At 44.1% G+C, this 20958-nt stretch overlaps 1 protein-coding gene across 5 annotated transcripts in view; it reads left to right on the forward strand.

Annotated features, from left to right (window-relative positions):
* SETX (senataxin) overlaps positions 1 to 20958 on the forward strand; it is a 631151-nt gene that overhangs the window by 267599 nt on the left and 342594 nt on the right. For 3 of the 5 annotated variants that reach the window (XM_086924768.1, XM_086924767.1, XM_086924764.1), the window contains exon 8: positions 13313 to 13403. In XM_086924768.1, coding sequence (XP_086780894.1) covers positions 13313 to 13403 — 91 coding nt within the window. Of the gene's footprint in view, positions 1 to 13312; positions 13404 to 16365; positions 16393 to 20958 lie in introns of all 5 variants that reach the window. The other 2 variants (XM_086924766.1, XM_086924765.1) reach the window with 1 other exon arrangement.

Raw genomic sequence — 20958 nt, forward strand, 5'->3', positions numbered from 1 at the left:
TATAGTGTCTGGAATAGGGTCAGTCCTCGAGCCGCTGTCAAAATTCGCGGATGAATTTTTAAAACCGCTTGTACAACGTACACCGTCCTACCTAAAAGACACTCGAGATCTGTTAGTACAGATCCAAGCAAAATCATTTGATCCAGCAACAATGACCTTAGTAGGATTGGATGTGGAATCTTTGTTCACTAGTCTGCCACAAACTGACACACTGCAAGTACTGGAAGACATACTTTACTCTGAAGACTGGCTATACAATACACCGAGACACTTTATTCTCGAATGTTGCAAATTGGCACTGACAGAAAATTTTTTCGCCTATGAGGAAGATCTTTATTTACAGACCCATGGTACATCAATGGGCAGTGCCTTTGCTCCATCGGTAGCCGGGCTGTATGTGAGCAATTTCGAAAATAAGTTCATTCACAATGCAGCTAACATGTTCTCTACCAGCATCCTCTACTGGAAGAGATATATAGATGATGTGATCCTAATCTGGGACACATCATCTGATCTAGAACAATTTATCCATTGGCTTAACCATCTAGACCCATGGTTGAAATTCACGCATACCTCCAGCAACAAGAGTTTGGATTTCTTGGATCTGACGATTTTTGTAGAAAATAACATCTTGAATACAAAAACCTACACAAAACCAACTGCAAAAAACAGTCTGCTCTCGTATCAGAGCTACCACCCAAAGCCTCTCAGAGATAATCTTCCTTTCAGCCAGTTTCTTCGGCTAAAACGTAATTGCAGCAAGAAAGAAGACTACCTGATCCAGGCACAAGAACTAAGTCAAAAATTGTCAAAAAGAAATTACAGTGCAAGAACAATAAAGTACTGCAAAAAAAGAGCGAACAGCCAGCCTAGGGAATGTCTTCTACAAAGCTACCCTAAAGCACAAGTACAGGACTTAACGACCTGCGTCACCACCTTCTGTCCATCAACCTATGAGGTAAACAAGCTGATAAAGAAAAATTGGCATATCCTAAACACTGGAACTTTCAACTGGCCAAAGCCGAGGTTTGCCAATCGCAGGACTAAGAACATAAAAGATGTCCTTGTCCATACCCGTCCCTTGAAAAAACAATTGCAATCCATCACGAGAGATGTTACCATGAACCCTGTAACTGGCCACTACCCTTGCGGGTCCTGCGTAGCCTGTAAAACCACTACAGTATCAAAAACGCTACAGCTAACAGAGACACTGGTATGGACACAACGTCAGCATACGAACTGTAACTCATCGCACGTCATATATATGATCACCTGTAAGTGCAATAAAAGATACATTGGCATGACTTGTCGCAAAATAAAGCTAAGGATTGGCGAACATAAAAGCAACATTCGATTAAAGAAAAACACCACAAGACTTTGTGCCCACTTCATCGAGATGGGTCACTCATGTGAAGAACTTCACTGGACAGTACTGGAAATGCTCACTGACAAAAGTGCCAATTGCGAGCGCCGTCTGTTCGAAAAAGAACAGAGGTGGGTGGACCGCCTCAAAACCTGTGAACAGGGGTTGAACGATGCTATTCCCTGGCACCGTTTTGCCTATTGAAGAACTTAAGTTATCTTGATGTATTAAAACAACTTACAATGAAAGTACAGCTTTGTGTCTCAATAAAGTTATTAGAGACGTGATATACTGAAACCCATAAAAAACGCAGGTATCTTGATGTATCTTGATGTATTGAAACAACGCACAATGAAAACACAGCCTTGTGTCTCAATAAAGTTATCAGAGACGCGTTATACTGAAACCCAAGAAAAAATATGCAGCATCTGAGAACGTCCGACGTGACGCTCTAGGCAGCTTTAAAAATCCCAATGCTCTCAAGCCAAGCCACACCCCGGGGCAGAGTCAGCACAAGGCGGAATTCTCCATACACGCGGGTAATGGCGCCGGTACAAACAAGACCTTCAGATACTCTGGTAAGACAAGCCACTCTCTTTTTAACTAACAGAGTCCCCCCTCTCTAAACAGCTCTGATCTTCTCAGTGTCAGTTTAGCGAGACCCCGGAGAAGCAAAAACTCTTTTGGCTACAGGTAGGCGAACCCATCTTTCTAAACCAGCAATGCACAGCGTTCTTAACTAATTGTAAAATGTCTTGTCCGCTCTGCCCCACAAGCGCTACGTAACAACCATGCAGCGTTTTAACAAAACAGGCACGCACTGCTTATAGCGCTAGCTCGCCCCGTTCCTGCTATATTGATTAGCGCTACGATGCAACTCTGAAACAGGCTATGTAATATTAACCCTAGCGTGTTTTATTTACTCTTGCCTTGAATTCCTATTCAACCTTAGTGGTAATACAGGTTTATCATCTTCACTCTCCTTTGCCTTCCAAAAATATTAAATGTGTTTTGGTATCAATAAAAAATGCTACTTAAACCAAATTATGAGAAAATAATGCAATACCTAAAATGAAATTAGGTGTGTGTGTGCATGTTATATATGGACGTTATTGTTTCGTCTCATTTCTGATTAAGAAGGAAAATTTCCCCAATTGTGTAACCAAAATAAGAGTGTTTGCACGCCAAATAAGACTACACAAATAGTGTAAGTACTATATATCTATGTTTGTGAGTCCTGACGAAAGCTCCGCAGACCCTTCCTGGCCTAACGGAGCTGAAACATGTCGACGTATTTTTTGAATTTATACTATCAGACCTAGTAACTCGGTCTAACATCGTACCACTCAATTTTTAATGTGGTAGAAACAACCCCCATTAAAGAACTTTCGGGCTGTTTTTTCCCGTTTTAACCATTTTTTCCTTTTTTGCACACTTTACTTTGCACCCTTTTTTCACTTCAAATCTCTGGACACTGCACCCTAGACCAGAGGTGCCTCGGGTGAGGCTGGCACATTCACTTCAGAGTAGCCAATGATAACTGCCACAACTCTGATGTGGGGCGGACGAACCAGATATACCGCACCTTCTTCCAACACAAAACATAGAGTTTTTTGAGGCTACTCTGATCTTTATCCCTTATACCAATGGTTATAAGGTGTAACTAGTGTCCGTTTCCACTTCTGATAACTGGCAACTAACCTTGGGGAACGATACGGAGACCTCGATCCCTCATCCCTCTTTTTTGATTACTTACTATACCTATGCGACGTCGTCTCCCTTCACATATCTCTGTCTCCATCCTGTGTGGTAGGGTGAACCCATTCCACTCCGCTCCTTGGACTGCACCAATTAACACCTCCTATTTCCTGTTTTCGTTGTATTTTGAGTCTGATTGTGTTTATTGTTTTTTTTTATTTTTATTTTGATTCTGACCATGTTTACAACGACTGCTGAATCTGATAGTGATTATTGTATTTAGATACAGTGATTTAGATACATGCTACCTCATATCTTTTCTTGGACGCTACCTCATATCCCTTTTGGATGCTCACTAGTGTCACTTATAACGCCCTAGCTCCTACACCCAACTTTACAGTCTCTAAAATGGAGCGCAGCGGCAAGCCCACTTTTAGAATTAACTACCCCTCCACCCTCCCCAAAAAAGCCATTAAACGTTTTAAACATAACTTCATGAGGTCGCACCCTGAAACACCCTTTGCCGACACCTACTTTTCACCGGGCAATGGAGCCCTGAAGACCGATATCATCTTCCACACCTCACGCAGAGCCCAATGGAGAAAAGCGTTTCTAACCCTACTTACCGTCTCCTCCACCAGGAAAACAACTCATGGCCTAACTCTCTCTATCACACCTTCCCACCTCTTCCCTGGCAGGACTACCATTACTATCTATAACAACGGGATTGTCCTTATTCAATCCACGGACAAGAACCTGGAACTACTAGACAACCTGTTCCCCAAGTTCAAAGAGCACCTCTCCAATCCGCGGACCCCCACCCTGATCTTCACCAGCACCATCACCCCTGATGTCGCAGCCCCCACCTACAACACCTCTACCCCCAGCACCCCAGTAAATAGCCCACCCGCTGTTAACACCCCACATTCCCCAAGGACAGACTCCCCCTGCACCCCAGTAAATGGCCTACTTGCTGTGACTAACACAAACGCCGCCACCTCTTATACTAACCGCCCCTCTAACGTGATCCCTTTTACCCCCACTCACATCCCCCCTTTCCCTCTCCTCCCTGACATAACAACCCACACCCGCAACACGCCACCTGTACACACCACCGCTCGGAGTTTATCCACCCACCCCTCCCATCCCCCCACGACAGACGCCCCCCCCTCCCCAGCTCCCTCCCCACTCTCACCCGCGACACTCTCACACCTGACAAAACAACTCTCACCCACAACACGCCACCATCTGATAACATCACCACTCGAAGCCTATCCACCCCCCTCCCATACCCCCTACGGCGGACACTTTTCGCCCCCCAGCCCCCTCCCCACTCCCACCCACTCCCACCCACGACACTCACACCCTCCCAAGAACACACACAGAACATACCACCTCTCCTACCTTAGCATCCCCCTCTCTCCCACCTCCTACTCTCAGCCCTCACTACCATCCGGTCTCCCCCACTGTCTTCGGCCTTCACTCACTCTTCCACTCACCGGCTCCCTCTCCCACTGGCGGCACTACCTTTGCCTCCCACCCACCGCCATCACCGCCTGCTTCACTCACAGCCCCCGCCAACAACGCCATTATATCCCCCCCTTCGATTCCCTGCCCGCTTTCCAGTTCACTACACAACCTCTCACCAATGGCCCCCACCACCTTCGCCATCCCCAATGCTCCCCCTGACCAGACTTTACCCACCCTCCAACAAGTCAAAGAGGATATTCTACAAATCAAAAAAGATATCCGCGCAATCAAAGACCTGCTCTCATCACAGCCCAGCCCTCCTCCCATCATCCCTCTACCCTACAAAGGACGCACCCGCCCTACATACCCTCGCCTCCAACGACATCCGCGCTGGCCGACTATCCCCGTTCGCAACAACTCCCACCGCCCCCGCCGTGTCCTCAACCCACTGTCGGACCGCGACCTATGCTCACTACTACGCTCTTATGGCTCGGGTCCGGTAAAACACATACCCAGCACACACATCCCCATACCCACAATTCTTACAAACCCTCTGAGGCTCCCAACACTCAACAACAGAGGTTCCGTCCCTAACAACCTCAGAAAAGTTCCCCTCACTCTAGAAAGCTCGACCACCCCTCTCTCTCCCAAACTCAAATGCATCCTACTCAATTGCAGATCGGCCCAGAGACACTCCTCCGACATCGCAGAACTCGTCTCAGCTAGGGATCTGGACCTAGCCATTCTAACAGAAACTTGGCTCACTGTAGCCTCTACCCCGATTATGGACATACTAGTCCCCCCCAACTATCACATCATTAGGTTAGACAGGTCTTCAGACAAGACGGGCGAGGGAATTGCATGCATTTTTAAAAGCAACCTCTCCGTTACTAAAGTCACCTCCCCCTCCCTCTCCTCTTGTGAACTCCTCTGCCTCGACATTACCAGCGAGGGCAAACAAGTTTGTGCTCTACATCTCATCTATCACCCGCCTGGTGACAATCTCATATTCACCCAACAACTCATGGACATGATCACTTCCAATGCCGGTCGGCAGACCACCCAAGTCTACCTGGGTGACTTCAATCTCCACTGGAACGACCAGAAAGACACAGTGGTAAATAGTCTCAAAACTTTCCTTAATGCACTTGACCTCACCCAAATATGTGATAGACCAACACACTACAAAGGCGCGATACTTGATCTCATCATTGCCAAAGAGAATGCTACACAACTGGAGACGATTCTACCCTGCGACTGGTCAGATCACCACATTATCACATTCTTTATCAATGAAAAAGTTAAACCTAACCCGACTCAACCAATCAAATCCAAAACATGGAAAAGGGACATGAAGAATCTCAACGCCTCTACTCTGCCTCCCCACATCGGCAATCTCCTCCTTCCCCCTTCAGGTGCCTCGGATGTTCAATCACTGACTGACCACTACCTTGAATCTATAAATACATTAGTCAATGAAGTCGCCCCACTGCAACTGAAGAGAGTCTCCACCAAAACTTCTAACCCCTGGTATGACGACAGACTCAATGACGACAGGCGTTCGATGCGAATGGCAGAGCGCACCTGGAGAGCGGACCCCTCAGCACTGCACCTCAAAAGGCTCAAGAACAAGAGAAATGCCTACTTCAGGAAAATAAAGCGAACAAAATTGGACTTCTTCAGCCGCCAATTGGACCAAGCAAAAAACAGGCCAAGAAAACTCTTCGAACTAATCAAAACCCAAACAAAGGCACAACCCCTACAATCAAGTAGCACAACAAACGACACCCCACACTGTGAAGACTTCTCTGCTTTCTTTAAGCTAAAGACTGACAACATAAGAAATGACCTCATCATGGATGTAAGCCGATTCCCCAACCACACAAAAATGGCTAACACTCAACCTAAAAACATGGCTTCCTGGCAGTACTTCGATACCTACTCGGAAGAAACAATACACAAACTGCTCTGCACCTTGAAGCCCTCTAACCACCACACAGACCCTCTACCTGCTAATGCTGTAAAAGACTTCATCCCCTTGCTCCTCCCTCTCTGGACCAAAATCATCAACTGCTCCCTGCAACAAGGCCTCATTCCGGACTCCCTCAAGGTGGGGCAAGTCACACCTATACTCAAGAAACCTACAGCTGATCCGTCTGACCTAAACAATTACCGACCCATCACCAATATCCCCACCCTGGCCAAACTGCTGGAGAAATGTGTCCAACTCCAACTAACAAGACACATTGACCAATTTGACCGCCTCAATTCTCATCAATCAGGATTCCGAGCGAAACATAGCACGGAAACAGCTATGACACACATAATTGATGACGCCCTCCAAATTCTTGATCGCAATGAGTCCTGTCTCCTCATCCTTCTTGACCTCTCATCAGCATTTGACACGGTCAAACATGAGAACCTGCTGGAGCTGCTAAGCACTAGAATGGGTCTATCGGGAACAGTTCTCAAATGGTTTTCGTCCTTCCTACACAACCGGTCTCAGAAGTTCAAGATCGATAATGTGCTATCTTCACCTGTGCCTGCAGATCTAGGTGTTCCACAAGGATCCTCCCTCTCCCCCACTTTGTTCAACCTCGTCATGGAACCGCTCGCCACCTTGCTCCAAGCTTCTAATGTCCAATTCCATATGTACGCCGACGACACACAACTGTACCTAAAGCTTCAATCTCCGGAAGATATCAAACATCTGAATTCCACGCTTATTAACACTCAATCTTGGCTAGCCGATAATCACCTCAAACTAAATGCTCTGAAAACTGAGTTCCTTCTCATCTCACCCCCGGCGAAAATTTCCACCACCCAAACATGGCTCAACAACCTAACAGCACTCAATGTCCAACCCACCATCGTGGACTCAGCGAAATCCCTAGGCATCACACTGGACGCCAAGCTCAACATGCAGCAACACATCAGCAAAGCCACAAAAGCAGCTAATTTCCAAATCAACACACTGAGGAAAATCAAACCCTTCCTCCCGACTGAAGACTTCCAAACGGCTGTACAAGCGTTAGTCATCCCTCGAATCGACTACGGAATTGTGACCCTCAGCGGACTCCCGCTATCCACAACAGCACCCTTAAGAGCCTCCCTGAACGCTGCCGCAAGACTCATTACTGGCTCAAGAAAACATTCGCACATTTCCCCAGATTTAAAGTCCCTAAAAATGGCTGCCTTTTGAAGCCAGAATACAACTAAAAATTGCAGTTATGACACACGCGGCCGTGCACCACAATGCACCCAACTACCTCGCTCAAAAATTGTCCATATCAGGAGGTTCGAGGTCCAATAGAAGCTCAAAAAATCTACTCCTGAAACAACGTAGGTTCAGGAAAGAGAAACCCTACACGCGCTCCTTCTCAGGAATGGCACCCAGGATCTGGAATGCGCTCCCGCCTGAAACTAGGCGTATCTCCTCCGCTGCACTCTTCAAGAAAGAGGTGAAAACCATCCTTCTGGCCAAGATCTCCTGAACCTTATAGGTGGTGGATCAGAGACTCTACATTGCCTTGTATCAATGCTCACCTTGACCTTTGGCACTATACCTCTACTTGATGGTGACACTACTACGCTACTTTCTTCCTACCGACCAATATATGAGACACATTGGGTCACTGATTCACCCTCCCGATGCCCTCACCCAGTGCGCTCTCTATACTAAAGCACTGGTATAAGCCTGCCACACACCCAAGGTGTACCTGAACACCTCTGTAATTGGGATCAATGACTTGTGCCGTTTTATTACCTGTTCACCTGACTGTATATTGATGTTTTATGTATTTTATGTATTTTATTATTATCCTTTCATGTTAGTGACTACTACATTGCTCCCATTACCTCTGTTCATTCCTACTGCCCCTACCCTGTCATTGTGAAGCGCTCTGATATCTGTAAGGATCTTGTTCGCGCTATATAAAACTTTGAATAAATAAATAAATAAATATTCAGATTGGAGTCATGAGCATTATAACTGTATGCATTGACCTCTCTCATTACTAAGTTATAGAAAATCTCAATCACATTATCAGCCTGTATGGGAGGAAAAAACTAAGACTATGACTTCAAACTACTTGCCATAGTAGTTTCTGAATCAAAATTACATTTTTTTGCAAGATCCTCTTATCACAATCGTCTAAATTTATCAAAGTAGATATATCAAATCAGCTGTTTGATATTTATAAGGCTATCATCTTTACAAATATGAATATGTTCCCTCATTTGAGGTGTACTATCAAAGTATTTCTTCAGTTTGAGGTTACGTGTGACTCGATAAGACCCAATTTCACTGTCAAATCATTCCATACGTTAGTGGGTGCAAAGCTTTAAACACTTGTTGACAACACTTGTCCTACCCAGATAAGTGGCATTTCGTCAGGACCTCCATGCAAACCTAATCTACTGAAATGTGAGACCTGTTTTGTGTACTTTTATTGTCCCACCTCGATGTGACCTGTACTTAGTGTAAGAAAAGTAAAATCTGTATCTTCTGTGACTTGCATTGCTAATTCTGATGTGTTGTCCAAAAGACGCTTATCACTTGAAAATAATACATGCATAGGAAAAAGTAAGATAAAACAATGTGTTTGGCAGAATGTAATATTTTGTCCACATTATGATTCAGTTTTTCATTTTTATGAACAGAGACCACATGCACAATGTGCTAAATGTGTGCCCCACATGAAGTTGCCACACAGTCCACATTTGTAATTTAGTGGATAAAGTCCTAATACAGATAATTACACATATTAATGCTCCTCAACATATATGTATTTAAAGAAGTGGACTGAGCATTTAGCACTTGGTAAAGCAAAATTTTTTTCTCACCCAAATCCTGTAGTAAGTGGGCCCCTCGGGACCCGTGAGAAGCATACTACCAAGTGGCTTTCTACGTAGGTAAAGTGGAATAGTAGAATTAATAAATGATGGTAAATGCAACATTCAGGGCAAGTGAGGTGGTTCCGCTTACTGCCATTAGCGGCGTCACTTACTTGACCGCGTCTGTATTTGCCGCATTGAGCCTACCCTTTCCCACTGTCCCGGAAGTGAGAAAACAAGGATAGTGTAACTGCGTATATTGGGAATGAGCCTGTGTTCATTCGAGTCATTTGTAAATCGGTCATGCGTAGTGTTGTCACAACTCACTTAATGCATTCAGTGTGGAATCCTACATGGTTTTCATTTAAAATGGCATTTACCAGGCGCTAAATTGAGCAGTATGTCGTTGGTTCACTCTCCCGTATTAGTATTCTTTTTTCACTTCTTATCACTAACCAAAGAGAAAAAGTTGAGGATTGGGCAAGCAAATACCCTCATAGTGCCTAAAGTTGTGTGCTGGGTTCAAGTTGCTGATGGACTTTTTTTCTTTTTTAAATAATCATCAGTTAGAAAGAAGTATGCTTCTAGTATGGGTGTATACGTTGCCTCAATGTCTGGTACTATGTGCGTAAGTCAGTTCAAATTGTGTAGGGGTTGAAAGAATATATGGCCCCAAACCACCATGATACCTAGCTAATCATTAAGAGCTCTACGGTAAAAACAGAGGGTTTACTAATTGGGGACAATAGGAAACTGTTCCTGTTAACCCGGTCAGTCTACGATGTCACTCATCTCAAAATCCCCTGTTCATGGGCCATTAACTTGTAAAAGGGAATATCTCCTCAGGGAAGACTGGCAATATTATTTATGTAATAGCTAATGAAGACCAGAGAATGTCATCATTCAGACCATATGTATGTGTTTGTAGCTTGATTACCCATTTTGTTCCTTCTCAAGTAATCTGCCCTGCATGTTCTAGGTCTCACCCAATGTCTCTAGAATGATTGATAAGTGCACAGTTATTTTATTGCAGGCTGTTCGGCATGGGATGTTTCACGTGTCCTTGCTTTGTTTTAATAGTGCATTGCATCTGAGAGCTTTAAGGGCGTAATTCCAAATTCTTCTCAATATCAGAGCCAACTTTTACCTTGAGTGGTTTTAACCGCAAGGAGTCTGGTTGAGTATACCATTGTGCAGTGTAACAAAAACTTTAATGTACCCAGTCACATATGCTGTACTGCAGTGTAGCCAACATGAGCCCCTATCTTGTAAAACATTGAAAATCAACTCTTGAAATGGCGCCATCCAAGTTTCTGACTATGCTAAAAGAACAATTGATGGACAGGATGCTGAAAAATGTTAAACATTCACCCTAGTACAAAGATCCGGGCCTAAATCCATAGTTTGTTGTCTCCCCATGCCATTCCAGTTTAAACCCACCTAAATGCAAATCAGTTTTGACCCTCCTCCCCATGGAGCATTGCAGCACGAACTGCCAGGTTGCCAAGCCGGTTTCGGGTATCACCCCTCATCAGCCAGGCTAGCTTAGCTCTAGTGGCACGGAGAGCACTGGACCCACGTCTGGGCAAACCCGTCCCACTAAGGTGACAAATGCAAAAAGAACAATTAATGGCGCGGAAGTACGAACTGGACTCTTCCCATGGGGAGCAGGGTCAAGGCTGATTTGCATATGGCTGGAAACAAACTGGAATGGCATGGTAAGCAAAAAAACATGGAGTTAAGTCCAAATCTCTGTACTGGGGGTGAATGTTTGACATTGTTCAGCATTCCGCCATCAATTGTTCTTTTTGCATCCATCTTTCTGAGGACATGTTCTTTTGTTTGTCTGAAACTGAATTGCTTCTACAGCCACCTGCCCCAGCTCCCTAGAATTGCTCTGTTGCTTTTTCATTCATCCCAAAAACTTACTGCATTGATTTTCTGCTCAATTGTAAGTGAATTGTGCTGTAGACATGCATTTCAACGGAAAGAAATACCACCAACATCCTCTTTGAAAAAGAGCAACGCTGGGTGTACAGACTGGGAACCCACATCAATGGGCTTAATGACCAAATACCTTGGTCTTCAGTCCTAAGACGTTGACCTTAGTTCCTTTGCATTCAGTTGCTCATAGCTCCTTTAATGAACCCCTTCTTTTGCATACAATCAAATGCTAGATGTGGATTTTATTCCTTTTGTTTCCACTGATCTAGTAAATATCCAAAATCTAATTAACAAACATTGCTTCTCTACTAAACTAGAGAATTTTGCCAAAATCTATACCTTGTGCCATTAGTTCAGGTCTCGTTTTTCTTTTCTTTAAAATCGATAATGAATGTTAACTACCAAACTCTGTATACAACCGCTTTCATTCTCCTGCCCCAAGTTACTAATTAAATGTGGGATTGGGGATTTACTCGCTACCCGACTGTGTTAATTTTTGGTAACCCCAACGACGCGAGCGCTTGCATTCCAAGCCTCGTTCCGATCCTGTGTTGTGATTGGATACCGAGGCGCGAGCGTCATCTCACGCTCGCCACGCCTCCAACCGGCCGCGGCAACGCCCTCAGCTTCGCGCCCTACCGCGCAAACAGTATTTTAGCGGCATTCATTCACCGGGCACCCATCCACGGGGTCCGGTTGAGGATTTCGCTAGGTGCCGAGCGGGTGTTTGGCGTTGCGGGCGTAAGACCTGATTCCGATCGGCGCTCACGAATCCAAACAGCGCACAGCTAAGTAACTTCTTTCCGAGTTCCCTTTGCTAATCAGGTCTCCGTTTGTTACATGCTTCCTTAGGGTGTGCCATTGTCGCCACCACCCCCCTCCCGAGACCCATGAGGTGTGGATCTTTTAACTAACAAGTGAGAATTTCGCCTTGTATTTAATTTCATTTTATTTAATTCACCTGTAAAATGTCTGGTTAGAATTATTCCGGTTTCATATCCACACCGGCCCTCCATTTGGGCACATTGATCCCATAAGCACGAGTGAAGTGACAGCATTTATCCTGCTAACTAGCGACCGCTTTTTTCCTTTTTCCTTTAATTGCATGTCCCGAAACTGCCTGGCTCACAATGACAGTTCCAGGCATAAAATAAGTGTATTTTTATCACGGGCACGCATTTGACTAGTCCAAGCAGAGAACTTCGAGATCAGTGTTTGCAAAATACGCTCCAGTCTCAATACTAACACCATTTCTGTTGTCTTCTATGTGTGTTTGTCATTCCTTTTCAGACCACAGGTTCCGCATAAACTGTGTGAACCACCACTTTTTCTGGTTTGTTTTTTGCACCAATTTTTACAGCTTACTTTTAACTTTCACGTCCTCTGGCAAGGGTGGGCCTTAGCGCGCCCACACCACCGAGGTACACAATTACATGGCCCTGATGAAAGCCCCGTAAAATCAATACACATAAGGGCAGAAACATGTTGACCCCACTCTAAAGGGGAAAACCCCCCAACACATTAGTTGGTAAATTTCCCGACACATATATTTTAATCCATGCCCAGCTAACCACGGAATAAAGTTTTTTGCTTGGTATAGCCTGCTGGCATTTTTAAAACTCACTTTTTTGCACATTATTGTCACAAAAACCAGCTCCTCAGTAACCTGGCGTTGGAGCACACCAGGGAGGCATTCGGCTTCTCCTGGTGGGCCCGATGAAGCATGTCACCACCCAGAGTGGTGAGTGAGGGCTTCTTAAGAAATCCCTAAGTGACTCGCTTATAGGTTGATTTCCTTTCCTTCTCAAATCCTGTGCTGGATACTACTTTTCCATTTGCGGACACTCTTTTGTTGTTTATAATTATAACCTGGGGGACTGAGAGTGTCTCTTACCTCTCTCTAGTTGTTGTTATTAATGCATTTCAATGCGTCGAATATTGATTCACCTCCTTAAATACTAAAATACTATGTCTTATCTCTTTCTATGTGCTTGTTTTAAGAACTAAAATTGAGCCAGACTCGGACTATGGTGATGATCAAGTGACTTGCAGCCAGATGGTGTACGACTTCAATACAGAGAAGCCAAAGAAGGTATTCCCATGTTTTTTGTGGTCTTTGCTTCATGTGCACAAAACATTAAGGGGCCCCTGGAGTATTTAAAGACCAGTGAGTATTCACTCCTACTCCACTGTCAAACGCACAAAACACCAGGTCTATTTATTGTAATGAAACCTAATGTTACTCAGTAAGGAAAGGTTTTCCCTCCAACATGCTAAAGGTAGACATTTGTCATGACAAGAACACTCCCACTCCCTTATGTGGGGTGCTTCATATAGGGTTCCACTCTGTATTGAGCTTCAGAGCGACTGGGAAGAACTGAACAGGGGTTGTGAACCTTAAAATACAGTGGGTTGTAAAATCCCTAGTGGAGGCAAGCAATCCTATTGTACATAGTGAGGTTCAAATGCAGTTCTTCATGCTGGTCATATTGATGAAATGATGGTGAATGTTTCCTAATGCTTAGCATCAAGTTGGAGAGTTTCCTTTCTCAGATTTGCATTTGACAATTTCCCTAAAATCTATTGGGACATGTGCTGGTCAGACCATTCCTCTAGTTCAATTAATTGTGTCCTGGTTTAGTCACCACGGAGTGTTCTAGTATGACTGATGTGAACTCACATTTTACTCTTACTTCATCATCGCCGTAAAACAAAAGTGTGTCAGAGCTTCAGACTACCTGCAATAAAGTCTTACCCCTGTTCCTAATTCATAACATTATTTAGGCTGTGTCTAGGATCCCTTCCTATGACGTACTCTGTTATTATTGTCTGATCACCCCACATGTCAGTGACACATATTGCCATGACAAAGTCATTAGGGTTTTTTTTGCTGGTGGTTGAGCTCCCAATCTCTTATGAGATGGAAGATCACATTCACACTTGCCACCTATTTCTTGATCTTTATAACTTTGTAGTCTTTCCTCTGTAAGACTATCTTCATCATTTTGTTTCTGTCCATTGGGCCACTGCTACTGATTCCCTCTTAGTCTATTGCCAGCGTTCTAGATTCCTCTATATTGATGTGTTAAGAAGCATTAAGTACAGAGTACTTCAACCATGGAAATTAACCCCTCGAGTGTGGGTGTCGGCAAATGGCCGACACCTGCTCTACCTCCCCAGTGCATCTGTTGGTCATTGGCTGACACTTGGAGGCATAAAAAGGACCCTCTGAGGGATTTCTTCATTTTTTTAAAACTGACTGCTCGAGAAGAGCATCCTGAGCAGCCTGCTTCTGTTTTTGTTTAGTGTAATGGCAATTGGTGTCCAGGGCATCATTACACTAAAGCGGTGGTACCCAAAGTACGGCCCATGGGCCACTTGCAGCCCACCAGGCCATTCCATTCGGCTCCCGTGGAACTCGGCAAGCGCGGAATCGGCACCATTTCTGCTTGTTGTAATTCCTGGGGCTGCATTTGCCAGGAAAAGCATGAAAGGGGCATGCAATGACAACCATTGCCTTGATTGCTCACCCCTAGCCCCCGCCCTCACCTGCCTCTCTGGCGTCACTTGCTCACCCTGCCATCGAGTGCATTGCCTGTGCTGCCTACTGACAGTGTGGCCTCTTTAATCTTTCAATTGGTGCTGGTAAAACAGAGCTCTCTGTGTAGTTAAATGTATCATTTTAAGGCCCCTGGTTAGGGTTTCAGGCGAGCCCGGACTGTCCTTCCTCATGGTCTCAGAGCTAGCACGTGTTGTAAACAGAATCAATATAATAAGGATCCAGCAATGTCCTCACATGGATCCATGGGCTCCGCCTAGCCTTTGGTTTTATGGCATGACTTCACTTTAGGTGGATGGGATGCTACATGCTCTCAACAGTGGTGCTATGGAAGTTTACATGCCTCGGAAGCAGCCCAGCAGGATAATTAATGTATAAATCCCAGCTTCCCCACTTTATTAAATTGTGCGCTTCCAAGGACAATATTTCTAACATTTACTGCAGGCAATTTCAGCTTGCTTTGTGCATTGCCTAAAAAAGTGTAATAATTTATAGCCATCCAACACTACCTGTCTTGGCACAGATGTAGCATCAGGTCTTTTATGCTTCAGAATTGAACAGCAAATAGTTATTGGTTTTGTCAAGCATTAGGTAGAGTCAGAGCTAGGAGGACAGGGGCACAGTGTGTATATAGAGATGAATGGACAGAGCCAGAATGAAATGGTAGAGGTCCCTGGAAGGGGCAGAGAAAGGAAAAACAGAGGGACTAGCAGACTCCGTATGAATAAAGCAAAAACGCAGAATGAGAAGCACAGTTAGTAAGTATGGGAAGGTTAGGGGTTAACAGAAGAGAGCAAGGGAGTAGGAACAACGTGAAATATGAGCGCGGAGTAAGGGTATTGCAGGTTATGAGGAGTGTGAGGAGTGTGAGGGGGTAGGGGCAGAGTAAGGACCGGAATAGTGGGCTGCTTTACACGTAAGTACTATATTGAGTGATTTATGTGGAAGGTGAGTGCTAAGTAAGGGACATGGGCAAGGAAATAGTGAGGAGTAGGACAATAGTGGAAGCAATAGCTATGAGCTAGCAGGAGAGTGAAGGGAAGCAGTGGAGTGAAGGTGTAAAACTGAACTGCTGGAAGGACAAAGGGACTGGCTTATCAGTAGAGTAAACAATCAGTAGAGCAAAGGTGTACAGGCACAATGAGTGGGTAGGCGCTGAGTGACGCAGCAGGGCGCAACAAGAGGGTAGGTGTAGAGTGGTGCGTTAGAGTGCAATGAGAGGTTAGGTGTAGGGTGAGGTGTCAGGGCTCAGTGAGAGGGTAGGCAGTTTCAGGGGTGTGGAATTTATTAAAATATCTACTTGTCCATGGGGCAGGTTGCTTCATAAATGTACTTGTCCTGCAACAAAATCCACTTGTCACTTTGGTGCCATGTAGTGCTTGGCAGCAGTCTCATTATATAAGAGCTCTTATATAGCCTCTTTGATTATGCCAGGGCATATCCCATAGTAGTGTTTGTATACTATTAATAATTTTATATTGCCACGTTTCTGCAGATCCACATACTGAGACTGAAGATGGGGGTAAGCAGTAGTTCCAGGGTTGGCATGCCCTATTGAGTCTGTGCAAACCTACTAACTTGCATGTTTTAAGGGTTTTCAACAAATCTTCTCTAATCTTTCCCATACTGAGAAATGTTTACTCCTGAGAGTGGCAGATGTAAACCTTCTTACAGAGTTGGGAAAAAAGTAGTTGGAGGGAAAATGAACTTTCAAACATCCAGGTTTTCACATGAGCAAATCTACACATGCATATTTGCTCATGCTAAAATGCAGTTCACAAATATTTTGTAGAAGTACAATTTCATGCCCTACTAATGTAAATTCTTGTGAATTCACAAAAGCCATATACCAAAGGTGCACTTTTGAGACTTTCTTTAATAATTGGGCCCCTAATTTGGTCTGGCGTTAACCATGACCTTTTGTGTTTATTAAAATTCTCTCTCTCTTTCTCTGAATCGGCTGGCTTCACTGTGAGTGACCACATTCTGCTCTTTTACAAGGACCATATCGGTACACAAAATAGTTTTGTTCAGTGCCAGTAACTAATGTGGCAGTGTGTGCTTTTTTGAGACCAAAAACAATTTTTTGTGTTTGCCAATGTTTGTTATAATGCTGAGGGCCCGGAAGCTCTCACATCAATAAGGTGTTACATAAGCCATGCCAAAACAAGTCACGCATTGCCAAAACTAAAAAGCTGACCACCAAAGTCAGACCTACTGGCTTTGCCAAGGCTTGTTTATTTTTGTTTCCCATAATCTTATTGAAACTGGTTATACAAATTTTCCAATATGAATATTTTTGGGAAATACTAGCATGCATCAACATATTTTACTAAATGATGCTGCAAAGACTTGGTACCTGAAATCTTACAGTAGTTTAGTAGTGTACACATTTTCATACTGGAAACACTATTAGTAGTGAAGTCAGAACATACATTTACTTGGAGCGCTTTCCCTAATAATAAAGGCTTTCAATTAATGAACCATAAATACAAGTTTGAACAGCATTAACACGTGCACACAAATATTAACTTAACTACAGGCAGTACCTTTCCCTGACCCTTAATGTGGTACTGCAAACTGGCAGCCAAAGGGTTTGTGCTGCAGGGGGTTGGGCCTACTTGTCCCAAGGACAAAATACACATTAAAACGTGTTGCCCTTGACCCCAAACAATATGTCCTGGGCGTCGGGCTATAGGAATTCCACATCCCTGCAGTTTGATAGGTTATGAGGAGGATGAGAGAAATAATACTGAATGAAGTAGACCAGTGTGGCACCAAAAAGGTGTGACCAGATAGGGGTAGAGTGTGATGGAGGGGAGAGCAGGAGCAGCATTAAAACGTCAAGGTTCGGAGAAAGTGAGAAGTTTAAGATGCTGAGGCCAGAGTAGGTGCAAAATGACAGGCTATGAGCATAGTAAAATAGAAGGGCCAGGCAATGAGTATAAGCAGAGTGGAATAATGAGGTTGGAGGGTCAGACAGAGGAAGCAAAGAGGTACTGGGAGAAGATTGAGATAAAAGTAATAGAAATTGGGGGTAGGGACAGTGTGAGCGGCATTTATGAGATAAGGATATAACCAAGGGTCATGGGAGAGGTATAATGAGTCGTGTACATTGATGGTAAAACAATAGGAGAAGAGTAGAGTTGTGACAGAGTGCCAGGCTGCAGGACGGGTCTGGAAAAAAGTGAATTATTAAGGCCAAAGTGGTGGGTAGAGGTAGGGTGAGGGGCTAAAGTAGAGGAATCTGACAAGCATGAAACCGTCATAACGTAGGGTCTGAGTTAGAGCGCAGGTCGGAGTGACTGCATAGTGGACCCTAGGGGCAGAGTTATTGAGTGTAGGGCTCAGGAGCAGACCCTAGGCACAGAGTCATTGAGTGTAGGGCTCAGGAGCAGACCCTAGGCTCAGAGTCATAGAGTGTAGGGCTCAGGAGCAGACCCTAGGCACAGAGTCATAGAGTGTAGGGCTCAGGAGCAGACCCTAGGCACAGAGTCATTGAGTGTAGGGCTCAGTAGTGGACACTGTGAGGAGTCATTGAGTGTAGTGCTCAGGGTCGATTAGTAGTAGACGTGCTGCCTGATACATGCATTATTAGGAAATTACATGCACCTACCTGTGATGATAGTCATTTTAGAGATGACACTACAATACTTCTGCTGAATTGTTGGGCAAGCTCATCGACTAGGAGAAGGCAGCGTGAGAAGGCAGCAGGTCTCTTGCCCATCATGCCGGTCATTGTGCCATTGTAAATGTGCATTACAGCATGAATGCATGTATTGTGCCGGCCCATGCATGCACATTGCAGCATGGGACCATTTATGCATGTACTGTCTAGGTCCATTAAGAACAGGGCAGCCTGCTGTCACTGATGCTTGTATTGTCTGCGCTTACATGCATGTGGTAAGTTTCATGAGCTTAGGTGTGCACGGCGGGTGGACAGAGGACAGGAAATCTACCTCTGTCAATGCACTTTGCATGTACGCTTCTGAGTTTTGCTGGATGATCTTGAGGCTTGGTATTGTAAACTCTCAACAGGGCCATTATGGGTTGTTCGGAGTGTCTTTAGGAGGCTTAGTGGTATGAGTGTGTCTTCTTAGAGATAAATAAAGGGTGTGTCCAAGTGTATGCACAACTGAGAGCCTAAGAGCAGGGAACTGTGTGCTTCTCAAAACCAGGCAAAGATGGAAAACTATGCTCAGAAACGCACAGGTCCCAGTAAAAATAAAAATATTGATAGTATTTATTCGGGGTACATATACATATATCACATTTCGAAATACAGCGTTGTCTAGTAATGTTTTGTAAAAGGGTGATTTTAGTAGCCCCGCCCCCACTGACTCCTTCCCTCCCACGACCCCATCGCACTGGTCCATTCGTGCAGCCCTCGGCCACAAGCCAGACCGTAATTTTGGCCCCCGAGAAAAAGTTTGTGAGTACCCATGCAGTAAAGTGAAACTAAAACGAGCTGATGGCCTCATTTTACTTTAGCTGCATCAGTGCTGAGGGTGCATCTCAGCCCCTGAACACAGATTGGGGTGAAAGAGGTATTGTTGGAAAGGGGAGAGTCTCCTCTTTTCAATGTTATCCCTGCCTAGTGGATCGCTGCTTTGGGAACTCCACAGGAGAACAATCCCCAAGCTGGGATGCACCCACTAAATGAATGAATGAGGGAGTAGAATTTTTTATTGAATCAATTAACAAAAATTGTTATAAAAAGTTTCCTATAAAAGATCCACAAAACTTGCTTACTACAGTAACCATTAACTGCTACAAATTTGATGTACTGCATCGCTAAAACAAATCCTGGAAATGCAGATCATAGATGATAAAAACACTAAAACCCAAAGATCAACTGTGAAAAGAGAAGAGAAAAAGGAAAAAAAAAGAAAAATTGGGTACGTACATTTTTTTTTTTAAAACAAGGGACTTTCCGTGTGTGGAAACTTCACGAATCAGGCAAAATCATATAACATTTTCAGATAAAAAGGCTTTCAAGGCAGACCTATTTTGGAACAGAAGTTTCAATAATAATACATATAAATCATGTCATTACATGCAAATCAAATTCTAGGCATAGCCAAAGTGCAGTCTTGAAGTTCTAAAGTGCAATGTGCATTAGTTAAACTTTCTTTAACTTTGTGGGCAAATTTGGCGAACCTAGCCAGGTCCATCGGGATCTCCAGGCTGAACAAAAGTTTCATAGCATTGTTGCAGTTACGCGTCCCACATTTTAAAAACAATGACCTCAGTAAAGTGTGACATGCACATATCAAGCAATGGCATATGCAGACCAAATGAACCATAGATTCCTAATACTGGTGACATAATCTGCAGGTGGTGATCGCCTCTAGGGATTTCCAGCGCTTGTTAATATCTTTTATCGGCAATGCCATAAGCCTCACTGTTAACATTTGCTTTAAAATGATCTTGTTTAACGCAGCATTGAGATATGGCTGCCTTAGCCGATCTTCATACGAGCTTGCAAGTATCCCAATGTTGCTTTTGGAACAATTCAATTCCTTCATGTCCTCTTCCCTAGATAATGATCTAACTTGCACCCACTAGACACCAGTGACGTGTAGAGCAGAGCAGCCCCTTAGGCAAGAGCTTGTGCTCCTCTCAGCCCATTTGACTGCTACAGTCTTTCTGCCTGCCCCCCACCCCCCAGGATAGTTGGAGGTAGTTACCCCTGAACCAGCCTAAAAGCCCACTTGACACCAGGGCTTTGTTAAAATAAAAATTATATATATATATATATATATATATATATATATATATATATATATATATATATATATATATATATATTCACTGAAAAAACCATAGGTTTCACACCAGTTATAGTTAGGAATTAGCATTTAAAAAAACCTATTAAATTCACTGAAAAAACCATAGGTTTCACACCAGTTATAGTTAGCTGGAAATTTTACTGACATAAAACCATTGAAATTCCACGTTATAGTTAGTTGGACTCACTATAGCTTGAGCGCCTGCAATGCACTGCTGATGACGTCGCATATTACATCAGTCATGACCTGGTCAGTGACATCACTCAAAAAAGTACAAAATGTTCAAAAAAACATTA

The sequence above is a fragment of the Lissotriton vulgaris genome, chromosome 5, assembly GCF_964263255.1.
Source record: "Lissotriton vulgaris chromosome 5, aLisVul1.2, whole genome shotgun sequence".
Classification (NCBI taxonomy): domain Eukaryota; kingdom Metazoa; phylum Chordata; class Amphibia; order Caudata; family Salamandridae; genus Lissotriton; species Lissotriton vulgaris.